The sequence below is a fragment of the Chinchilla lanigera genome, unplaced genomic scaffold, assembly GCF_000276665.1.
Source record: "Chinchilla lanigera isolate Chin_1 unplaced genomic scaffold, ChiLan1.0 scaffold00052, whole genome shotgun sequence".
Lineage (NCBI taxonomy): Eukaryota > Metazoa > Chordata > Mammalia > Rodentia > Chinchillidae > Chinchilla > Chinchilla lanigera.
In genome coordinates this window covers 6,758,907-6,779,009 of record NW_004955453.1, presented here as the reverse complement: position 1 = coordinate 6,779,009, position 20,103 = coordinate 6,758,907, and the positions used below count along the sequence as shown (strand labels likewise).

Here is a 20,103-nt window from a genome sequence, read left to right as displayed (position 1 = left end):
GCTGTATCTGAGGAAGAGAGCCAATGGCTATGTTGATTGCTACTGAAAGGCCAGATGTGTATAAGATAGGAAATGTATCAGGCACTTTACCATTGCTTGTACAAAATTCTAGACACCTACAACTTACAGAAGGAGAAGTTTATCCAGGCTCAGAGTTTAGTCCATGGTTGGCTGGCTTGAAGGCAGAAACTCATAGCAGAAGGACCATGGCAGAGGAAAGGTACTCGACACCCAACATCCAGGAAGTAGACAGCAAAGGAATGACAGAGGGACCGAGTACACTTTCCCAGGTCACATCCCAGTGACTTGCCTTTTCTGACCAGACCTCACCTCCCGTTAGCGTGGTCAGCTACAAACTCCTTGACAAGCCAATCCACTGAAGAGTAGAACTCTACCATGATCCATCAATTTCCACTTGAGACTTTGAGGGAAATCAAAGCTCTAAACCATAACAGAGAAGGCCAATTAAACTAACCAGTGCAGGGACACCTCCAGTCCCATACCCATAGTTCCTGGAAATACGAGATTTATATGATAGGATTTCTTCCTTCACTGATGTTACAGCCTCAGTTGGGAGAGATGGCATAAGTGCAGTTTAAATGATACAAAGTGACCATGTGACCTATGTCACAGTAAGTTTTTAATTAACAACTAAGAGATGAGCAATGATCATTTAGACTTTCTATATGCCAAGTAGTGGTTATATATATGTTATATAATCTCAATCTTCAAACTGCAAGTATAATCCATAGATATGAAAACTGATCTCTAGAGATTATTTGCTTGTGTCATGATAAAAATAAGGGATTATACATTTTGGTCCTTATTTATACTTTCAGTTTCTCATACCAGAGAAAAAATGGGATATTTACATATATATGTCCATTTACCTAGAAATGTCTAAGCTTATCCTTCTTTATGGCTGAGTAATACTCCACTGTATTAGAAAAACACATCTTCTTTGTCCATTCATTAGTTGATGGGCATTTGGGCTGTTTCCAAGATTTAGCTATTACAAACTGTGTCACTATGAACATGAGTGAGCATATATTACTGTGGTATGATGCTTTTAATTCTTTCAGGAAGATCCCATAAGGGGAATAGAATGGAACCTTTAGTTTGAAGAGGGTTTGAATGGAACCTTTAGTTTTAGTCTTGTGAGGAAGCTCCACACTGATTTCCACAGTGGTTGCACCAGTCTATACTCCCACCAACAGTGGAGAAGGGTTCCTCTTTTCCCGCTGCTCCATCAGCATTTGTTATTGGTTGATTTCTTGATAATCATCATTCTTTCCAGGGTGAAGTGGAATCTCAGCATTATTTTAATTTGTATCTCTGAAATGACCGGTGATGCTGAACATTTTTTCATATATTTACTTGCCATTTGTACTTCTTTTGAGAAGTGTCTCTTCATTTCAGATGCTCATATTTGGACTGAGTCTTTAAATTTGGGTGAATCTGATTTCTTTTTTGAGTTCTTTATGTATATAGATGTTAGTTCTTTATATATTCTAGATGTTAGTTCTTTAAGGAACAACTGACAAAGAATTTTTTCTCACTCAGTGGGTTGTCTCTTCACTCTGATAATAGATATTGTGAGATAGTAAGAAAATATTCAAATGGGAAGGGGAACTAGGGAGGGAGAAAGCAAAGAAGGAAAAGAAAAGGAAAGAAGGAAAAGAAAAGGAAAGGAAAGGAAAGAAGGAAGGAAAGGAAAGAAAGGAAGGAAAAGAAAGGAAAAGAAGGAAAAGAAAAAAATGAGAAAAGAAGGAAAAAATGGAAATAAAGCTTTTGTAAATAAAGAGGGGAAGTAGGGTTGAAGGAAGGAGAGAGGAATGAACAAAAGAAAAATCAATATATATCATGTACAAGTTCAAATTCCCCCATGAATGTGATCATTATGTATATCTAATATGTACCAAGAAACTTAATTAATTAAAATACACACAAAATCCAAGAGATTAAATTGAAACTCAAACTTGGATCTCTCTGATGCCCAGTACAGGTTTTTCAACTCTGCCATATTCTATAACAGTGATCTAGGCTTTCAAAAGTACACATGAGGATTTGATAGTATTTGATCTGAAATGCTGTTGGAATCATAGCTACTATGTCAAATTATTGCCTATAGCAATGACTCTTAAGGGGTAGTGCAGCTCTGAGGCCTTTGGACCCAGTTAGTGGTGACTCGAGGTCAAACTTGTCTTTACAATAGCAATAAAATGTTATTTAGTTTTGTACTTTATTGACATTTGCATTGATGGTTCAAAAGGAATGAACAGTCAAAGTGCCTGGCCTTACTACGAATCAAGGTAGTGTTACCAGCCCTGATAATGGTCACTGTTTTCTTCACTGCCACATCAGTAATGCACTGCACGTCCTTTGAACATTCTGGAACAGGAGGTGGGAGCACTCATAAAGCCCTTCTGAGCAGTGAAGCACCACAGTTGTCTTGTGAAAAACACTTGTGTGGTTGTTTGTGTTGTTGAACGGACTAGCTGGCTTCTCATGGAAGACCATTTTTCCTTGACACACTGACAGATAAATGGGATTTTTCAGATTTGGGCATTTGGCAAACATTTTCTTAAAAATGAACAAAGTGAGCCAGAAAGATTTAAGTCAAGCTGTCAGCATTTCTTGCCAGTGATTAAAAACTGAAATTTCAATCAAAAAGCAGAATTTTGGAAAACTTAAATCTGTACTGTGGTCTTGACAGCTTGTCAACAGTAAAAGAGTTTTCTGATGACAGAGCTTGGAACTGATATTAACAAATGCATGCTTTTGATATTGTTTGATGAAATATGTCAACATTTAGAAAATACGTGTTACTTTGTGAGATGCTAGTTTTCAATCATGCATGGATAAAAATAATCGTTGAAAGAGTGAGACAGATTGGTGAATTTTAGTTTAACAGGATAGAAGAATTCACTGAGGATTTCAGATTCCGTATTGAAAATAATTTTTAAGAAACTACCATTTGTTTAGTTTCAATGTAGCATCAAAATAGCATAGTTATCTGAAAAGGCTGTGAGTATACTCTTTCATTTTCCAACTCCATATCTGTGTATGATCAGAGTTTTTTCTTATATTTCATCCAAAACAATCTATAGAACATCTTGAATGCAGAAGCAGAGTTAAGAATCCAGATGACTTTAAAGAATCCAAATGTTAAAGATATTTGTGAAAGTGTTATACAGGGTTACTCATTTTTAAATTTTTTTTTATTTGGGAAACATGGCTATTTTTCTAAAATTATGGCATGTATGTTAACATGTTACAAGTCTGATGTAAGACTTTTAATAAACATTTTTAAATTCTGAATTTTAATTGCCGGTATGGAAAATATTACAAAATAAAACACTTTTCGTATCCTCAATGCTTTTTAGGGGTGAAGAGAAGTCTTGAGGACCACACTCCTGTTTAGAGGTCACAGTACCGCAGCCACAGAGGTAGCACAGTGGGGCAGCTGTTCCCCGTCTATTTTCTCTCCACTGTTTAAAATGAGTTTATTCTACTTCTCTGTCTTTAAGGGCACTAACTACATCTTTTGTAATCACTACTCTGCTATTGAGATCATTTGGCATGTTTTTCATTTGAGTTATAGTTTCAAATTCTATAATTTTCTATTTCTATTTGGTCCCACTTCTATTTATGTCCTGAAGTTCTCCATTTTTCTCATTTGTTTCAAATGTATTTGTGGCTGTAGAGACATTTTTATGATAACTCCTTTAAAATTCTTGTGAGATACTTCCAAATCTCATTCATCTCTGTATTGGTGTTTGTTGACTGACCTTTTCTGGCTCTTGGTATCATGGGTGATGTTTTGTTGTATCTTGCATATTCGTGCCTGTTGATTGTCTTCTTCTGGTTTTAAATGGGAGAATTTTAGGACATTTTGATTAGCATGTTAGGAGATTCTCGATCTGATCTAAGTCTTCTATCTTAGCAGATCGGCACCCTGTTTAGCTTTAGCATAAGTTCTTATCTACATCTGTGGGCTTAGTTCCAATGTTGGTTTGGTTTTCTGATCACTTGCAAGGTTGTCCTGCTTTGCTTTGCATTTCTGGTGCTGCTCAGGCTCCTGCTCATCCCTTGCTGTTGCTGTCTGGATCAGTCCTGGGCTTGGGGAGGACCCTGATGGAAGTCAGAGGGACAGAGGCCTTTCCTAATGCTGCTTCAACATCTGTTTGTGGGGAGCGGTCTGGGGGAACCCAGGATGGTGCTGCTTCTCCTTTTGCAGGTAGATGGACCCACAGTAAAGACCCAGATGTGGAGGAGAGTGTGGAGGTCCTAGGACTATGCTGCTGATGCTGCTGCAGGAAGATCAGGTCCTGGTTGTGGAACAGGGGCTGAGAAGGATGAGGGCTTTGCTGTCGCCCATGTGACATGTGTATGTGCTGGGGGCTGGGACAGCCCTGGGCTTCCACCCATGAGTGACACAGCCGGCAGGAGCTCCAGCCCTGAGACGGGGCTTTGGTCTTCTGTTAGTTCTTGCTTGGCTTTCCTTTTCCTGGTCTTTTGGTCACAGAGAGCAAGCTTTTCTGCTTTGCTGTTTCTAGTCTATGCCTTTTGGTGATTCCTGGCTGCAGATACCTTGGTTCCAGTTTTGTAGCACATGGAAGATGAAAAGAAAAGCCAGAAGCAGGTACAGTCATTCAGGGCTGTGACCCTAACTTTGGGAGGCTGAGACAGCAGGGTTGAAATTTCAAGGCCAGCTGGGACAGCTTAGGGAAACCCTCTCTCAAAAAATAAGAATTAAAAAAAGCTGGGTTCAGTGTTATAACCCTGCACTCAATCCCCAGGACCACAAAAAAACAAACCAAACCAAACCAAACCAAACCAAACCAAACCAAACCAAAAACTCAGGAACTCCTATGTTGCCACTTTTTGCCAGGTCTCTGGCCAGTCCATCTTCTTCTGCTCCACTGTTTATTATTTTTAATCCTTGTCAGTTAAATAATTTCAAGGGAATTTAGAGGGAAAGATGAGGAAATATTCTCCACAACCTTGGGTGTAGGCATTACTGCATATTTTTATGCTGAGAAATTAAAAATCTGAAAAATTTCTGCTGTAGACGGTCACTATTGAGCATTATACATTTGTTTGATTTGTAGGAATTATGTTGGAGTATGAGACAAATGGAGAATTAAAGACCAAATCAATTGATTTACTTGAGCTTGGTCCCAGGTAAGTGAACTATGTAATGCCTCAGGTATTGCACATCAAAAATTTTTGTTGGGACTGGAAGAATTCAAAATGATTTCACAACATAGGTGCACTGACACTATTCAAAATATTCTGTTGCATAAGACATGCTATATTAAAGTATCTCTAACTCCAAACAAAACTTGTTTGTTAGTTTTTTGGTCAGTTCTTTCAAGTCAATCTTGTATAGCATTCTTAAAGGTGATGTAAGCTGTGGCTTAAACAAAAAATAGCTTTTGTTTTTCAAGCCAATAAACTATTCTTACATTTATTTTAAAGTAAAGTTTTTAAACTCTAAAAAAATTTTGTTGGAAAACTCTGATGTAGGCTGACATGGATGGGCTGTAAAAACTCCATGCAATGCATTAATGAAAACATTGTTTTTCTGTGCTGTATTGTATCTTATTTGCTCCAGTGCTCAAACAGAAACAAAACAAAGCCCAAAACCTCAAAACACTGTGTTTTAAGAGTTGTGGCCAAAGACTGTTAGCAAAGGGTGCTCTCATGTAGATGGGCTGCTCTGTAGCTTTAAAATGAGGTGCTCCCAATACTGAGGTGCTTCTAGGTCCTGAGAAAGGGGTCTCTTACTCTCGGAGCTGCTGCCATGTATTAGTCAGCTTTTCTGATGCTGGACCACAATAGCCAGCATACAAAATTTAAAGGAGGATGGGTTTATTTTTGCTTATAGTTTCATAGAATTCAGTCCACATGCACCTGGCTCCATGGCAGAAATGTCATGGTGGAAGGAACGGCATGGCAGAACATTGCAGCTGTGAAGCCAAGCCAGGGAACAGTTCTAAAAAAAGAAGGGAGAAAGGGCCAGATGTAATATCCAAGGTCATGCCTCCATGACCCACACAGAAGCAGGCTTTACTGGTTCCTTTAGTGACTCCCAAGCCTCTCCGTTTGACACAATGAAGCTTAGTCAGCACATGTGAACTTGATATCCAAACACACCTCCTTCAGCCACACTTAATCCCTGAATGAACACGCGGTCAGAATTACACCTAACATGATACAACTTTCTTGCCTACAACCAAGAATGCAATAATCCCTGTCTTGGTTATTTTGTTGTTGTTGTTGAGACAAAATATTTTTTCTTGGTTATTTTTTTTGTTGTTGTTGAGACAAAATATCCAAAGCCCAAAATTAAGGAAGGAAAAGTTTATTTAGCTTACAGTTTGTGGAGGTTTTAGTCTATATTTGGCTGGCTGTAAGGCAGAAGATAGCAAAGCAACAAGAGCAAAGGGGGCAATAGCAGTGTGTGTAAGCCTTTTTTTTTCTTATATTGTAAGAAAGCTACCCCCACCTAGGGGGTGGCACTCACATAGTTAACCTTTTAAACTTCTTACACTGACACAATGAACAACATCCTAGAGCAGGAAGGGCATGTCCTTTGCACCACAGGATGTAGAACTGCTGAGTCACTTAGCCAAACCTCTAGACTCCTCAAGTTAATACAATGCATCAACCATAACAATCCCTTCCATAAAATCTCAACAGTTCCAACATTTTTTTCTAAAAGTCCAAGTGAAAATCTCTTCTAAGACTGAAAGTGGACTCTTAGGTGTAAATTTCTATAAACATCAAAAATAAGTTTCATAATTCCAGGGTATAATGGCACATAATTCTCATTATAATCATAATTCTCATTCCAAAAGGGAGGGATGTGGGAGTAGAAAAGAGTCAGAACAGTGAAAGACCAAAATTCCGCATGACAAACATTAAGACCTGCACAGCTCCATATCTGCCATGTTGGGCACCTAGGGGTGAGATGTGAGCCCCAAATACTTGGATGGCCCCACTCCCATGGCCTTGCAACCATAGGGCCTGTCTCTCTCAGTCTGGCTCCACTCACTGCCTGCAGCTTTCCTTGTCACATGTTCCATCTTCCTGGGATATCTGACTTCTTGGGCTCTTCACTGTACTTTTGGCCTCATTTTTCACAGCTTTGTATAATGCTCAGTCATTGGCTCTTTGCTTGGCCTGGCCTTTCTATGAAATCTGGGTGGATACCTCCCTAAACCTAGGTGCCAACATTCTACATTCCTGTAAATCTAGCTGAAAGTAGCCAGCAGTACACATGCCATAACCTGAACGTTACTCTGCTTTGAAGTTTCCTCCACCAGATCAATTAGTCCACTGCCGTTAATCTCATTCTTCCACAAAGTCTGAGGACATCAGCATAATGCAGACAGATTTTTCTTGCAAGAGTATAACACACATAGTCTTGAGTCCAACTCACAAAATAATCCTTGATCCCAACAGAAACATCCTGAGCCTGGCCTTTACTGTACCCATTCCTATCAGCCTTCTGGTCTTTTTTTAGCTCTGACAAGTGTCATCTATCATACTCTGTATAACCTTGTAGGCTTTTTCTAGCTGAATCCTCCAAATTTCCAAATTTCTACCACAAACCACTTCCAAAGGTGCTGAACCACATTTCAGGTAGTTTCACAATGGCTCCCCTCTGGTACTAACTTTTGGTATCAGTTTTCTCCTCACTGAGACTCAATACCCAAAGCACACAAATTAAAGTTGGAGGGGCTTAATTTGGCTCACTGTTTCAGGGGATTCAGTGTATGGTTAGCTGGATTCAAGGGAGAAACATGATGGCAGAAGGATGTGGCTGAGTAAATATGCTTAGTTCATAGCAGCTGGGAAGCAGAGCAGAAGAACAGTACCAAAAAAGGACGGGGTGGGGACCAGACATAGACCCTAAGAGGACATCTGCATAATCTACCCAGACTCACCCAGAAATATGCTGTACTAATCCCTTAAGCAGCTCCCAAGCCAATCAAGTTGACACAATGAAATTTAACTGGCACTTACCCATTGGGAGACTTGTGGTATGAGGAGAACACTTGACTAAAGGTAAAGACAGGGCATGGCGTGGAAGATGTGGGTCTAGGTAGGGAGTAATATTGCTCTTGGAGAGACAGTGGGAACCCAATTGATATTTTTAAATATCAAAGAATAAACAATTGACATAAATAATGATGTTGAGTTTTTTCTATAACAATCTTTGTTGAACCTATTTTCTGGGACCAAGAGGCCTAAGATCAAATAAAACGCGTTACTTTTGTAAGTGGAATGTGACTATGTTAGCACACAGAAAACTTGTTAGACATTCTGTGCACCTCTCACATGCAAAGTTTTAAATTCTGTATGAAGCCATAGTAATTATCCTTACTCTTAGTGGGCTTATTTCCAGTTGAGAAATAAGTTGTACAAAATACAGTATCATTTTAGTGTTACAGGTAAACCTCTATATGAGAGTAGTTTCTCTCTAACAATTCAGAATAAGACATAGTTTTTTCTTTTTAAATATAGATCCTGAGGTCCTTTCATAAAGGGCCTATTGGGTGTGAACCCAGGAGCTCCTAATTCTCTGACATTCAGGATAGCACAGTCTCCTCAATAGTGCTGTTTTCCTGAGGGGATATAAGAGACAGCCATCCGTAGTCATGACAGTTTACTCACAATAATCCAAGATTGCCACATGGAAAGTAAATAATTCTCTCAAAGTTTAAAATTATGGATCCTGTTTCTAGATATGCCCAAGAATCTGGGAGTATTGTGTTTATAAAAGTACTTGCCTTGTCTGTGACATACTGGGTTTATTGTGTAAGAGCATAGCAGTTAGAACACTGCAGGATTAATGCGTCCAGATTAAGTATCTGGTTGGCTTGTATCTCATTAGGAAGTCTGTTTTGATTGACACTAGCTGTTGAAAACCTTTTCAAGAGGTATTACTAGTTATTGAATTCTTATGAGAGTCTAACTACTGTGACAGCTGAATACCTCAGAGTTTATTCCTGTAATAGTAATGAATGACCTCTGATTTATCTCTGTTCAAAATACTCGATAGTATCACAATAAATTGTATTTTTTGAGAGCTGGTAGCACATCTTTGACGTTCCAAGGCCTATGTTATATCAGTTATTCAATAAACATGAACTGAATAATCAGGCTTCTCGCTTGCAAAACTGGAGTCTGACAAATCTTTATTTACAAGGAGAGGAGAGAAATACTTACGAGCAGTCAGATTTCAGGGACAGAGAGCGTAAGATCGAGGGTTACTGTACAGTGATAACTGTGACAGATCAGTACATGCGGCAGGGTTGCGCAGAAGCAGCTCAGTCATGCTCCCTGTGCTGATGCCGATTGGGCAGCAGAGTCTCTGGCAGCGCAAAGCGGGGCCCAGGAGCAAAATGTGAAGGTTAGAGTCCCTCATGGGGCGGAAGCGGCCAAAGTCTCCCACCCTCGGCCTTGCTCACCGTGGGCTGGAGGTCATCTAAGAGGCTGTTGCCTTGCCTCCGATTCTGAAGTGAGGCCTAGAGGAGGTGTGACTGGAGCTTTTCAGCCAGCTCATCTCCTCCCCTGAGCTGGCTTTGAACCTCTTTTGAAAAGGACTCCACAGAGCACATCATCCAGACGTGTTTGTGACATGGTTTGAAAAATGACTGCTTTGGATGCTTTATGATATATACACATTAATACTTATTTTGGGAGCTAATATTAGTCTGGACTAGCAAAATTTGCCGGTTTCTATGGAGTATTCGAGTATTGGGGATGTCTTAAATCTGTCTATACATTTCTTCAGATTAGTTCTATCTTGGGGAAATATAGTAACATAGTTCATAAGAAATATTAGTGGTAATTATTATAATTCTTCAAGTGTTTATGGTTAGGCATTTCATCTTTCCCTGAAAGTATTTAAAATCCAAATTTTTGAACTGCTGTTTCTTCATGTCTAAAATAGTGATGATAAAAGCATTGTAGCCACTTATTATAGGATTAAATAAGAGAAAATATGTGAGGTTGAAAGTGCAGTACCAGGCGTATTCAACACATGTTCAACTGAAAGAAACAGAAAAAGATAAAGAATTCATCGTGCTCAAAACTACTATGCTACCAGCCTTCCGAAGTGTCTGAGTATAGGTTTTGGTGCTATAATAAAAGCACCTGCAGTTGGATAATTTACAAACAGTAGATGTCTGTATCTCATAGTTCTGCACTGGAAAGTTTGAGGCTGAGGTACTAGTGGGTTTGGTGTCTGGTGAGGGCTCACTGCAGAGGGAGCCTTGATGCTCCTGCTGCAGAAGAAAAAGGAGCTTCATCTTCACATGGCAAAAAACAAAAGGAAAAGGGCAAAGGGGAAAAACTGCTTCCATCAGCCCTCTGATAAGACACCACCATCATAACTTAGTCACCCGAGGTTCCCATCTCATAATACTGGTGCTCTGGACTTTAAGTTTAACAGGATCTTAAGTGGGACACACTCAGTCATAGAGCTGGGTGAGCACCAGGGAATCTTGGCACATATGCCACAAGGAAAGTGTCAGTCACAGAGAAACCTATTCCAGAAAGTATAAACATGTCGCTTCTGTACCACCGCTCTCCTTGTTGATCTGTGTGATTTCCCCCAGTAACCTGTTGGGAAAGAGCAGGATGCTTTGTAATACTTTATAGATGCGCTTCGTAAAGCAGTGCAGTTCCTCCTGCAGTGAACATAAGTCCAAGTATTAACATGAAAAATATTTTTTGGGGTGAATTTCAGTACTGATGTCAGCGCTTTAGTAGAAGAGATCCAGGAAGCAGAGCCTCTGATCACGGCTTCGCGAACCGAGCAAGTCAAGCTTTTAGTACAGAGACTGCAGGAAAAGCTGGGGCAGAACAGCAAGCACATCTTCTATCTCTTTAAGGTAAGATGTGTTTAAAATACCAGGCAGAAGAAGTTCGGTAAAGTACCTGATGTTTTCCTCTTCTCCTAAAAATAGTTTTCTGTTTCCTTGCAAATGACTTTTTTCAGCAAAAATGCTTATGTGGAATTTATTTCAGTGATTCACATATAACTTGCTAGACTTAAGATTCAATATTTGTAAAATGAGTGAAATTCAAAACACTCATTTCTTGAGATGCTAAATATTCAGAGGAAGTTTTACTCCCTTTTTATGTGATAAATTGAAGGGATTATTACCATTAAGGTAGTTTTAAGTTATTAAGAAGTTAAAATTATTTCCCAGTTAGACCAGTTTTAGTAAGTTATGTTTCATGGTTTATAAACATTTCCTATTCTTAGCTTCCATGTGAATTTCAGGAAATTATTTATAGCATTTAAATGACTTTAATCTGATGTAATATGTTTATTTCTTTGTATAGATTTAATAGCTAAATTAAATATATAACAAGTGAAGTCATTTAGTACTTTTATGAACAACTTTATTATTTCAAACATTTAATCCTTTATGCTAAAAATTACCTCATATTATACTACTTTTATTTTATTACTTAAATATAATTATAATAATAAACATAATTTTTTATGTACTTGCCTATTCTATTTGACATAAAATATTCAGGTCTTCTTTGGTAGTCATCCATTTAAATTTCTGGAAAAAAGGAAGTTATTTCTGTAATATCTCTTCTTCCAGCAGGTGGAAGTGTTTAACTTCAAACGTGAACTCTAAGACTACAGTTACCATGCAATCAGTCATCCAGAGGCAAAACTGTTGACAGTGAGAGGAGACACTATTAGCAGTTAAACTTTGGTAGCAGACATAATGGGGAAGATCCTACCCTGGAAAATCACCTTTCAATAGATTTTTCAATTTTTTATATACCCCCAATGAATATTCATTAAATATTCTCTGTATGTTAGACAATGTAGAGATTGAAAGATAAATAAGGCATATCTTGACTTTAAAGGAAATTTAGGATTCAAAAAGCAATAATCCACTGTAAAATACATATGGATCATATTTAATGTAGTTCTTATATACAGTCTTTATACATAGTCATCTGTAAAATATAAAGGATGTTAGAAATTAGTGCTAGTTATACCCTAACAAGTTCAATAACTGTGTATTAACTTCACCAAGGAAGTGAAAGAGCTCCACAACAAAAATCCAGTACTTTGAAAATGAAGACTAAAGAAGACATAAGAAAGTAGAAAGACATCTCTTGTACCTGGATAGGCAGACCCAACATTGTCAAAATGGTCCAAGTACCAAAACTGATATATAGATTTAATGTAATCTCAATCAATATACCAACAACTTTCTTCAGAAAGTTAGAAAAAACAACCCTAAAATTTACATAGAAGCAGAAGAGACCCAGAATAGTAAAAGCAGTCTTGAGCAACAGGAGCAAAGCAGGAGGTATCACAGTCCCAGTACTCAAGATATATTAAGAAGCTACAGTGACAAAAACAGCATAGCACTGGCACAAAAACAGACACACAGATCAGTGAAACAGAACAAAGAATGTAGAAATAACACCAAACATATTCAGACAGCTGACGTTTGACAAAGGGACCAAAAAGCACCTTGGAAAAAGATAATCTCTTGTTGCTGGGAAACCTAGGCATCCACATGTGGAAGACTGACCCTAGACTTCTCACCGAACCCTGAAATAAAATCAAAATCTGTATTTTGATTCTGATCTAAGGATCAGATCTCTAGACATCATAGCAGAAACACATAACCTGCTGGAAAATAAAATAGGTAAAGCACTTGAAGAGAGACACAGGCAAGGGCTTTCTGAACAGAACCCCAATTACACAAGAAAAAACACAATGAATCAACAAATGGGTTTATAACAAATTAAGTTTCTGCACAGCAAAGGAAACAGCCAAGTGATGAGACAGCTTACAGAAGGGGAAAAAACATTTGCCAGATACTCCTGGGACAGAGGACTAGTGTTTAGAATATATGAAGAACTCAAAAAACCTAGATACCCCCAAATAAAAGACCCAATCAAAAAACTGGCAACAGAAATAAACAGACACTTCTCCAAAGAAGTAAAAATGGCTAAATATACATGAAAAAAATGCTCGACATTTCTCCCCATCAGCGAAATGCAAATTAAAACAACACTGAGATTCCATCTCATTCCAAAAAGAACAGTTATCATCAATAACTGAAAAAAAAAAAAAAACCAAAAAAACCAAAAAGAAAAAACAACCCAACAAATTCCAGCAAGTCTGCAGTGGAAAAAGGAGCCCTTCTACACGGTTAGTGGCCATGTAAACTAGTACAACTACTATGGAGATCAGTGTGGAGATTCCTCAATTTCTAAAACTAGAAATTCCAGAGGGGGTGGGGATTTAGCTCAGCGGCACAGCGCCTGCCTGGCAAGCGCAAAGTTGTGAGTTTGATCTCCGGTACCAGAAAAAAAACAAAAACAAAAACAAATAATAATAATAATAATAAAACTAGAAATTCCATTCAACCTAGCTATTCTTCTTCTCGTTATCTTCCTGAAAGAATTAAAGACATCAGATTATGGTGATCCATGCAAACCATGTTAACAGCAGCACAACTCATAGTGGCTAAATCTTGGAAGCAGCTTGTATGCTCTTCAGTAGATGAATGGAGAAAGAAAATACGCATCATTTGCAGGAAAATGGCTGCATCTTGAGACCATAGTGCTTAGCTAAATAAATCAGGCACAGGAGCTCAAATATTCATAGTTTCTCATATAAGAAACCCAAAGTATAAATAAATTAGAGTAAAAGATAGATAATACAAAATATGGAGATAGACCCTTGTAAATGGGAAGGGGAGCGAAAGGTGGGGGAGAGGGGAAGGGAAGGGAATAAAAACGATTAAAATGTGGTATGTACATGCCAACGCCCAACGATGGATGCATTGATTCTGCACCGTAAGTATGGACTAACATAAACAAGAAGTTAGTCCTATTTGATGTCTTATTTAATAGCCATTATTTATGGTAAAGGTAAATTGGTAGTGATTGAAAACCCAGAGCCAATTCAATTCTTAAATTACCTGTTATTACACAATAAATTATGGTTTGGCTTACTAATAGAAGGTACAGACTTTCTTCATTTGTTCAGATATTGTCTATTGTACATTTATTACCTATAGTTAAGATAGTATTGAATGTCTTCACTTGTTTCAAGTTGAAGCTAATGAATTACAATTAATTTGGTCTATGTCCAGAATAAAACGTGTTTTCCTCCATTGAAGGTTCTCAGAGCACATATATTGCCATTGACTAATGTTGCACTGAACAAATCAGGCTCATGGTAAGATGTGTTTTTATTTCTAATTTTTAGCAACCAAAGGATCAACATTTCCGAATGTTTGTCAAATGCATTGCTTGGTTAGCTGTCTCATGTGTTTGTTTCTCTTGATTGCTGTATGCACTTGAACACAGAGGAGAAATGTAAACTCTTTCTCCCTCCACTCTAAGCTTGCTATAATATTCGTGTCACTTGAGTGAGTTGCATTCTGTGATCTTAGCAAACATGGCTGTGAATAATATGATTTGGGAATGGGTAGGGTGAGTTTACCTTGTGCTTGCCTTGGTAGCAGGACTGATCAGACAGTGGCCACAACATGGTTGTGTGTGATCAGTCCCTTCAGAGCAGGCCCAGGGTGTTGGGATACGATGAATAGGACCTTCAGCCCAGTGGTCAACACATGCCGTAGGTCGACTAGGCATTCAACAAGCTAGGTAGGAAAGGTGAGCTAGAAAGCTTGTTTTGACCTCCAGTCATAAATATGAATATTCCTGTAGTTCTTGGTTTTTCTAGGACCACTGTAATAATACAAGACAAACTAAATAACATACACAACAGAAATTCCTCACTCACAGGTCTGGAGGTTAGAAGTTCAAGGTGAGGGCTGTGAGGGAGACTCTGTCGGCACTTCTGTCCTAGCTCCTGGTGGTGTGTTTGGTGTGTAGAAGCACCGTGCCGATCTATGCCTTCATCTCCACAAGGTGTTCCTTTGTGTTATGTGCCTGACTCCAAGTTCCTCTTGCTTATAAGAACCCCAGTCATGTTGGGTTACGGTCCCATGCTACCCCTGTGTGAATGCTTCTAAGCTCATTACACATTCACTGATACTATTGCCAAATAAAGATGGCGAGATGCTAGGATGTCAACAACTGAACTTTGGAGTTGGGCTGGAACACAGTGCAGCCCGCAGCAATGTCTATAATACATACACAAACAGTTGCAAATATAGGCCTGCCTCTACCCAGCGGTGAAGGAAGCCAGGGAGAAGACGCTAGGAGGAAAATGCTTTACTTTTAAAATTTTTATTAAGTTTAGTGGTACAACTTAAATATATTTAATGATCACATTCATGGCAGGGAATTTGTACCTGTACGTGATATATCCTGATTCCTATTTAGGAAAATGCTTTAAAGATAACCAAAAATGCACTGTCTTATCAGTCTTTCTGTTAAGTCGGGTTTACACATCAGAATTTGTTTCCAATTTTTATCATTACTACTAGATATTCAGACTTGCTTTTCAGCTTTGAGCATTTTATCCTAAATGAAAAATGAAATCTGTTTGCTTTATTTTTGAATTAATGTTTCTATTTCAGAGACACTTTAAAAAGAAAGTCTGCTCTCTAGTCAAGTACTGGAAGAATGACTAAGGTGCTGATATGTTACTAAGAGACACTGGATCAATATATCTTTTCTGTAGCGGAATAGTTACGTCAAAGGGTGTGTTGGTTTATTTATTAAAGTATGTGTTCTTTAGACACACACATGTTAGCATCCTAGTCATTGTTTCAGGTCCTGGGAGGATGGGGCTATATCAGATTTGCAGAGCGCTAGAGTCTTCGGAGACAGCAAGAAGGTGAACGTGGTTGATCAAGTTGCATCATGGGAAGAAACTGAGGTCTGAGAGCAAGCCTAGGCTGCTGGCACTGAAGGTTTAAAAAGTGCCCCTCTTCTGTGAAGTGAAGTAGATTTTTAAGGACCCTGCATGAGCTAAGATTCACTGGATGGGGGCTTCATTTGTTTAGGCAAGAAGTGGAGGCAGTAGGGAGAATGGAGTACGGTAAGGAGGTACTGTGAGATTGTATTAACAGAAATTGCTGATGGAGCCCTTTGTAGAGTGTCAGGGAAGAGAAGGATGGAGGGTAATGGTAAAATTTTATGATTCTAACAACTGAGATGATGCTGTTTTGAGATATATGTATATATGTATATTTAGTGTCATAAAATATTACTATTATGCACATTCTTTAATTATGTAAGATTATGTAAGATTACCTCTTATGAGAATGTAACAATTATTAGCAGAATTACTCTGTTTTGTTTAGTGACCAGCCTTTTGGTTTGAGATAAATATATTTTGAAGCCAAAGGATTTAGACATTACTCGTAATTTGTCTGGTAGACACAATTTTCATCACTGAAAACAAGACAGAGGAGTTATTATCCTGCAGGTAAAAACGGAGTCTTTGTTCACACAGTGCCATTCTCATTCTGTGATGTGCTTCTGGTCCTTGTGTTAGCTTTATCACAGGAAGCTACGACCGGACGTGCAAGGTCTGGGACACCAGGTCCGGAGAGGAGCTGCACACGCTGGAGGGCCACAGGAATGTGGTCTATGCCATAGCATTCAACAATCCTTACGGGTCTGTTTTCTCAGTCACTCACTCCTTCATTAATTCTTGTGTTCATCCCTCCAGCTATCAGGGGGTGAAGAGAAATAGACAGGATTAAAATGTATCTAGTGCCTGCTGTGTGCTTAGGAAGCCTTTTCAATACCTCCTTCAGTGCGTAGACAGCCTTTGGGAGAGGCATTATTCTTAGAATATAAAGTTCAAGTACTCTTCCCAGGGTCACACAGAGGAGAGCTGTGTTCACTTTCAACATGACTGACTCTCTAGCCTTGGGAGTTCTCTGGTATTCAGGTCGTTCCTATGGATGATTCCAGTGGCTCTGGATGGGTGACGCGCGTGTACGGTCACGGCATGGCTCCCATCTCAGCCTTGCCAGGTGGCAAAATGCGTGCGGGAACACGCGAATTAATCGTGCCAGGAACATTGAGAAGCCAAGCTCTGGGAGCTGACTCAGTAGATGAAGCCTTGTTCTCTGTCCTTGTGCACAGCGCACTACTGATGTCCGTGCCTCCTGGTGCATTTAACTTCTCTTCCCATGATGGGAGTCTAAGCTCAAAAGCTACTTGCATTTGTCCATCAAGTGGTGTTTCCATTCCAGTTATGTAATTCAATGTGGAGTTGAATTCCACAAATTATTGACATAATTAAAAATATTACAAAAGTTAATGAAAGATGAGCATGGGCAGAAAGCTGTTGTTTTCTATAAATACAGGCAAGGTACATCTTTGAGAAAAGCTCTTACTAACTGAAGTAGTGGTGAAGAGCAATGTTAATTAGAATATACATTGTGAAAATATGGGAAAATTCTGCACTCTGATGGTTCTACAAATGTATTTAAGTTCTTTCAGTTTCTTATGGCATTTTAAAGAACACTGACCTGGGCATGGTGGCACACGCTTGTAATATCAGTGCTCTGGGTGGCCGAGACAGGAGGGTCACAAGTTTGAGCCCAGTTTTGGGAACTAAGCCACGTGAGGAGACCCTGTCTGAAAGTTAAAAAAAAATAAAGACAGACAGACAGAAAAAGAGGCCTAAAGATGTAGCTCAGTATGAACACCCTGGTTCAATCCTTACTACAAGCAAAAAAAAAGAAAAGAAAACTAGAAATTCTGGAGGTTTGATATGATTTCTGTTGGATTATGAATTCTAACGGTTAATGCAGAAGCAAAGAAAAGGTTTTGACCTTTTGTCAAAAGATTAGCAAATGAATGTATATTTGTGCAACATTTTTCAGTACATATGCTGTCAGGATTTACAGAGGAATAGATTTAACATAGGACATGATTTATAGAATTATTTTAATATTCACTCAAAAAGTCAGATGCAGAAGAGTGCAAGAGATCTTTCCACATGCTAGAGACCTGAAGAATCCAGCTGAAGTCCTGGAGCCCATGGCAGTGTCCTGCATGAGTCCAGCTGGAGACCTAGAGCCCGTGGCAGTGTGCTCCACAAGCCCAGTGAGGGCCTGGAGCCCACAGCACTGTGGGATCTTTTCTGGGAAGGCCCAATGGCCAGTGGTGGAAGCTAGAAAGTCTGCGCTGGTGGGGTGAAAGATCTGTGCCAGAAGACTGCGGGATCTGCACTGCAGCCAGGTCGTGATGCTCAAGATGAAGACTAGAGAACCTCCAAAGGGAACCACAGCCCTCCCAGGCAACAGTGAGAACCCGAGCTCCTCCTACAGTGAGAACATCCAAGTTCCTGTGGCCAAAACCTGCCACGGCAAGCTTCTCCATGAAAATCAGCCGCATACAGTCCTCCCTGCCATTCTCCTTGTATGTCATTTTGGCAGCTATCCTCAGGTGGGCCTTCCACACCCACAACCATGACGATTCAGCCTAGCTGGGCATTCCTGCCCAAGTTAACCACTAATCAGTCCACCACAGCATGTATCTTTTTTTATAATTTCATGAATGACTTTTTCTCTGGTTCAGTACATGTTGTTCACCTGCTATAGTATTGTGATGACTAGAACAAAACAGTAAATAATTTAAAAGCCAAGAAGAACAGAATATTGCGATTTTTCCTGGTCTGATTGTTTCTGGAGGTGATGTGAGGTAAGAACCTAAGCCTGAAGGATGAAAGATGGAGGGGTGAGAGGGCACCAGGGGTGAGGGATTTTCAGCAGCTCAGGATTTTCAGGTGGGGATGCAGCAGCCGGCTCAGCAGTCAGTCTCTCCAGGGAGCATTTCCTGCGGTGAAACAGGAGCGGCTGAGGTCAGAGCATCTGTGGAGTTTAAACTGTTCTGCCAGACCGAGTGCCATCAAAGCGTTTGGAACAAAGGCACGGAGTAATGAATGCACTGTTCGGAAGGGTTGTGCTGGCAGGGGGAAGGATCAGAGGCTGGGGGGTGGGAAGACGCAGGAGGGAAGGGATTACAGACACCGCTCGGGAGACACGGAAAGCTCTGGCAGAGTGGCAGGAGCACTAGCGGACTCTTCTAGACATTTGATGCACTCAGAGCCGAAATTTTACACTCCGATTAAAAAAATTGATGCCTAGGTCTCTAATGTCATTTCATCTTTTCAAAGTGTAATGCTTTCCAAACACATTAATTATGATGGCACAGTCAACCTTAGGTGACACATTAAGTGGTTAAATACGACAAATTACAGACAATTTGACTTTGATCTACACATTTTGTTGCTTTTCTTGGACAAGTTTTTATAATACAGTACCTTATACCAATTTGGCGGAGTAAAAAATTAGATTAAATTTGTAAATGGTACTGCTTTACACTTCTGGTATAATTGATACTTTTACTGCATTACAATTCTCTATAATATAATGTCATTTTTAATAGTCTATTTAATAGACATGATATATGTTGGGTGTCTGTCTGAGAACAATATTTTCTGGGATTTGAGAGGTGAGGAATGTGTTCTGGTCCTATCAAAGTCTGATCAAGAGCTCTGATGGACATCCCTCTTGTTAATTATGTAAGCAGTTAACTCAGTCTGCTGATTTATTTATAAGGTGTGATCAAAGGATATGGTGAACATTTTATTTAAAAATTTTGTTACAGTAAAAGGTACATTGCCTTTAATTCTCCTCAAGATACTCTCCCTCAGTACAAACATATTTATCCCAGCATTCTCACAACTTTCTGAAGCAGTTCTGGAAGTCCTGCTTTGTAAGTATCTTTAGTTGTGCTGTCCTGGCTGCTTTGACGTCCCGAACTGATTTACTTTCACTGTCATTTTGACATTGAGGAAGAGCTAAAAGTCATATGGTGCCCGATCCTGTGAATCAGGTGGACGAGGACACACTGTAGTGTTTCCGTTTCTGTTGGGTAGCAACATCCTTAACCATATTTTTTATCACACCTCATAAAGACACTCATGAAAGAAGACTTCCAGGAGTGCTTCAGAAAGTGGCAAGAAGGATGGGAGAAGTATGTTAGGTTTGAGGAGGAGTTTTCTGAGGAGGGGGTTAATGACAATGACAATGTGTCTTTTACAGTAATAATTTTAAAAACATTTGATCATTCAATGTATATATA

General features: G+C 39.3%; 1 protein-coding gene across 3 annotated transcripts in view; it reads left to right on the top strand.

Annotated features, from left to right (window-relative positions):
- Daw1 (dynein assembly factor with WDR repeat domains 1) overlaps positions 1–20,103 on the top strand; it is a 51,217-nt gene that overhangs the window by 9,205 nt on the left and 21,909 nt on the right. Inside the window, exons 2-6 of one of the 3 annotated variants that reach the window (XM_013519986.1) lie at positions 3,387–3,449; positions 5,115–5,187; positions 10,769–10,913; positions 14,199–14,257; positions 16,493–16,615. In XM_013519986.1, the coding sequence (XP_013375440.1) occupies positions 5,120–5,187; positions 10,769–10,913; positions 14,199–14,257; positions 16,493–16,615 (395 nt within the window). In that variant the 5' untranslated portion in view covers positions 3,387–3,449; positions 5,115–5,119. The remainder of the gene's footprint in view (positions 1–3,386; positions 3,450–5,114; positions 5,188–10,768; positions 10,914–14,198; positions 14,258–16,492; positions 16,616–20,103) is intronic. The other 2 variants (XM_005395436.2, XM_005395438.1) reach the window with 2 other exon arrangements.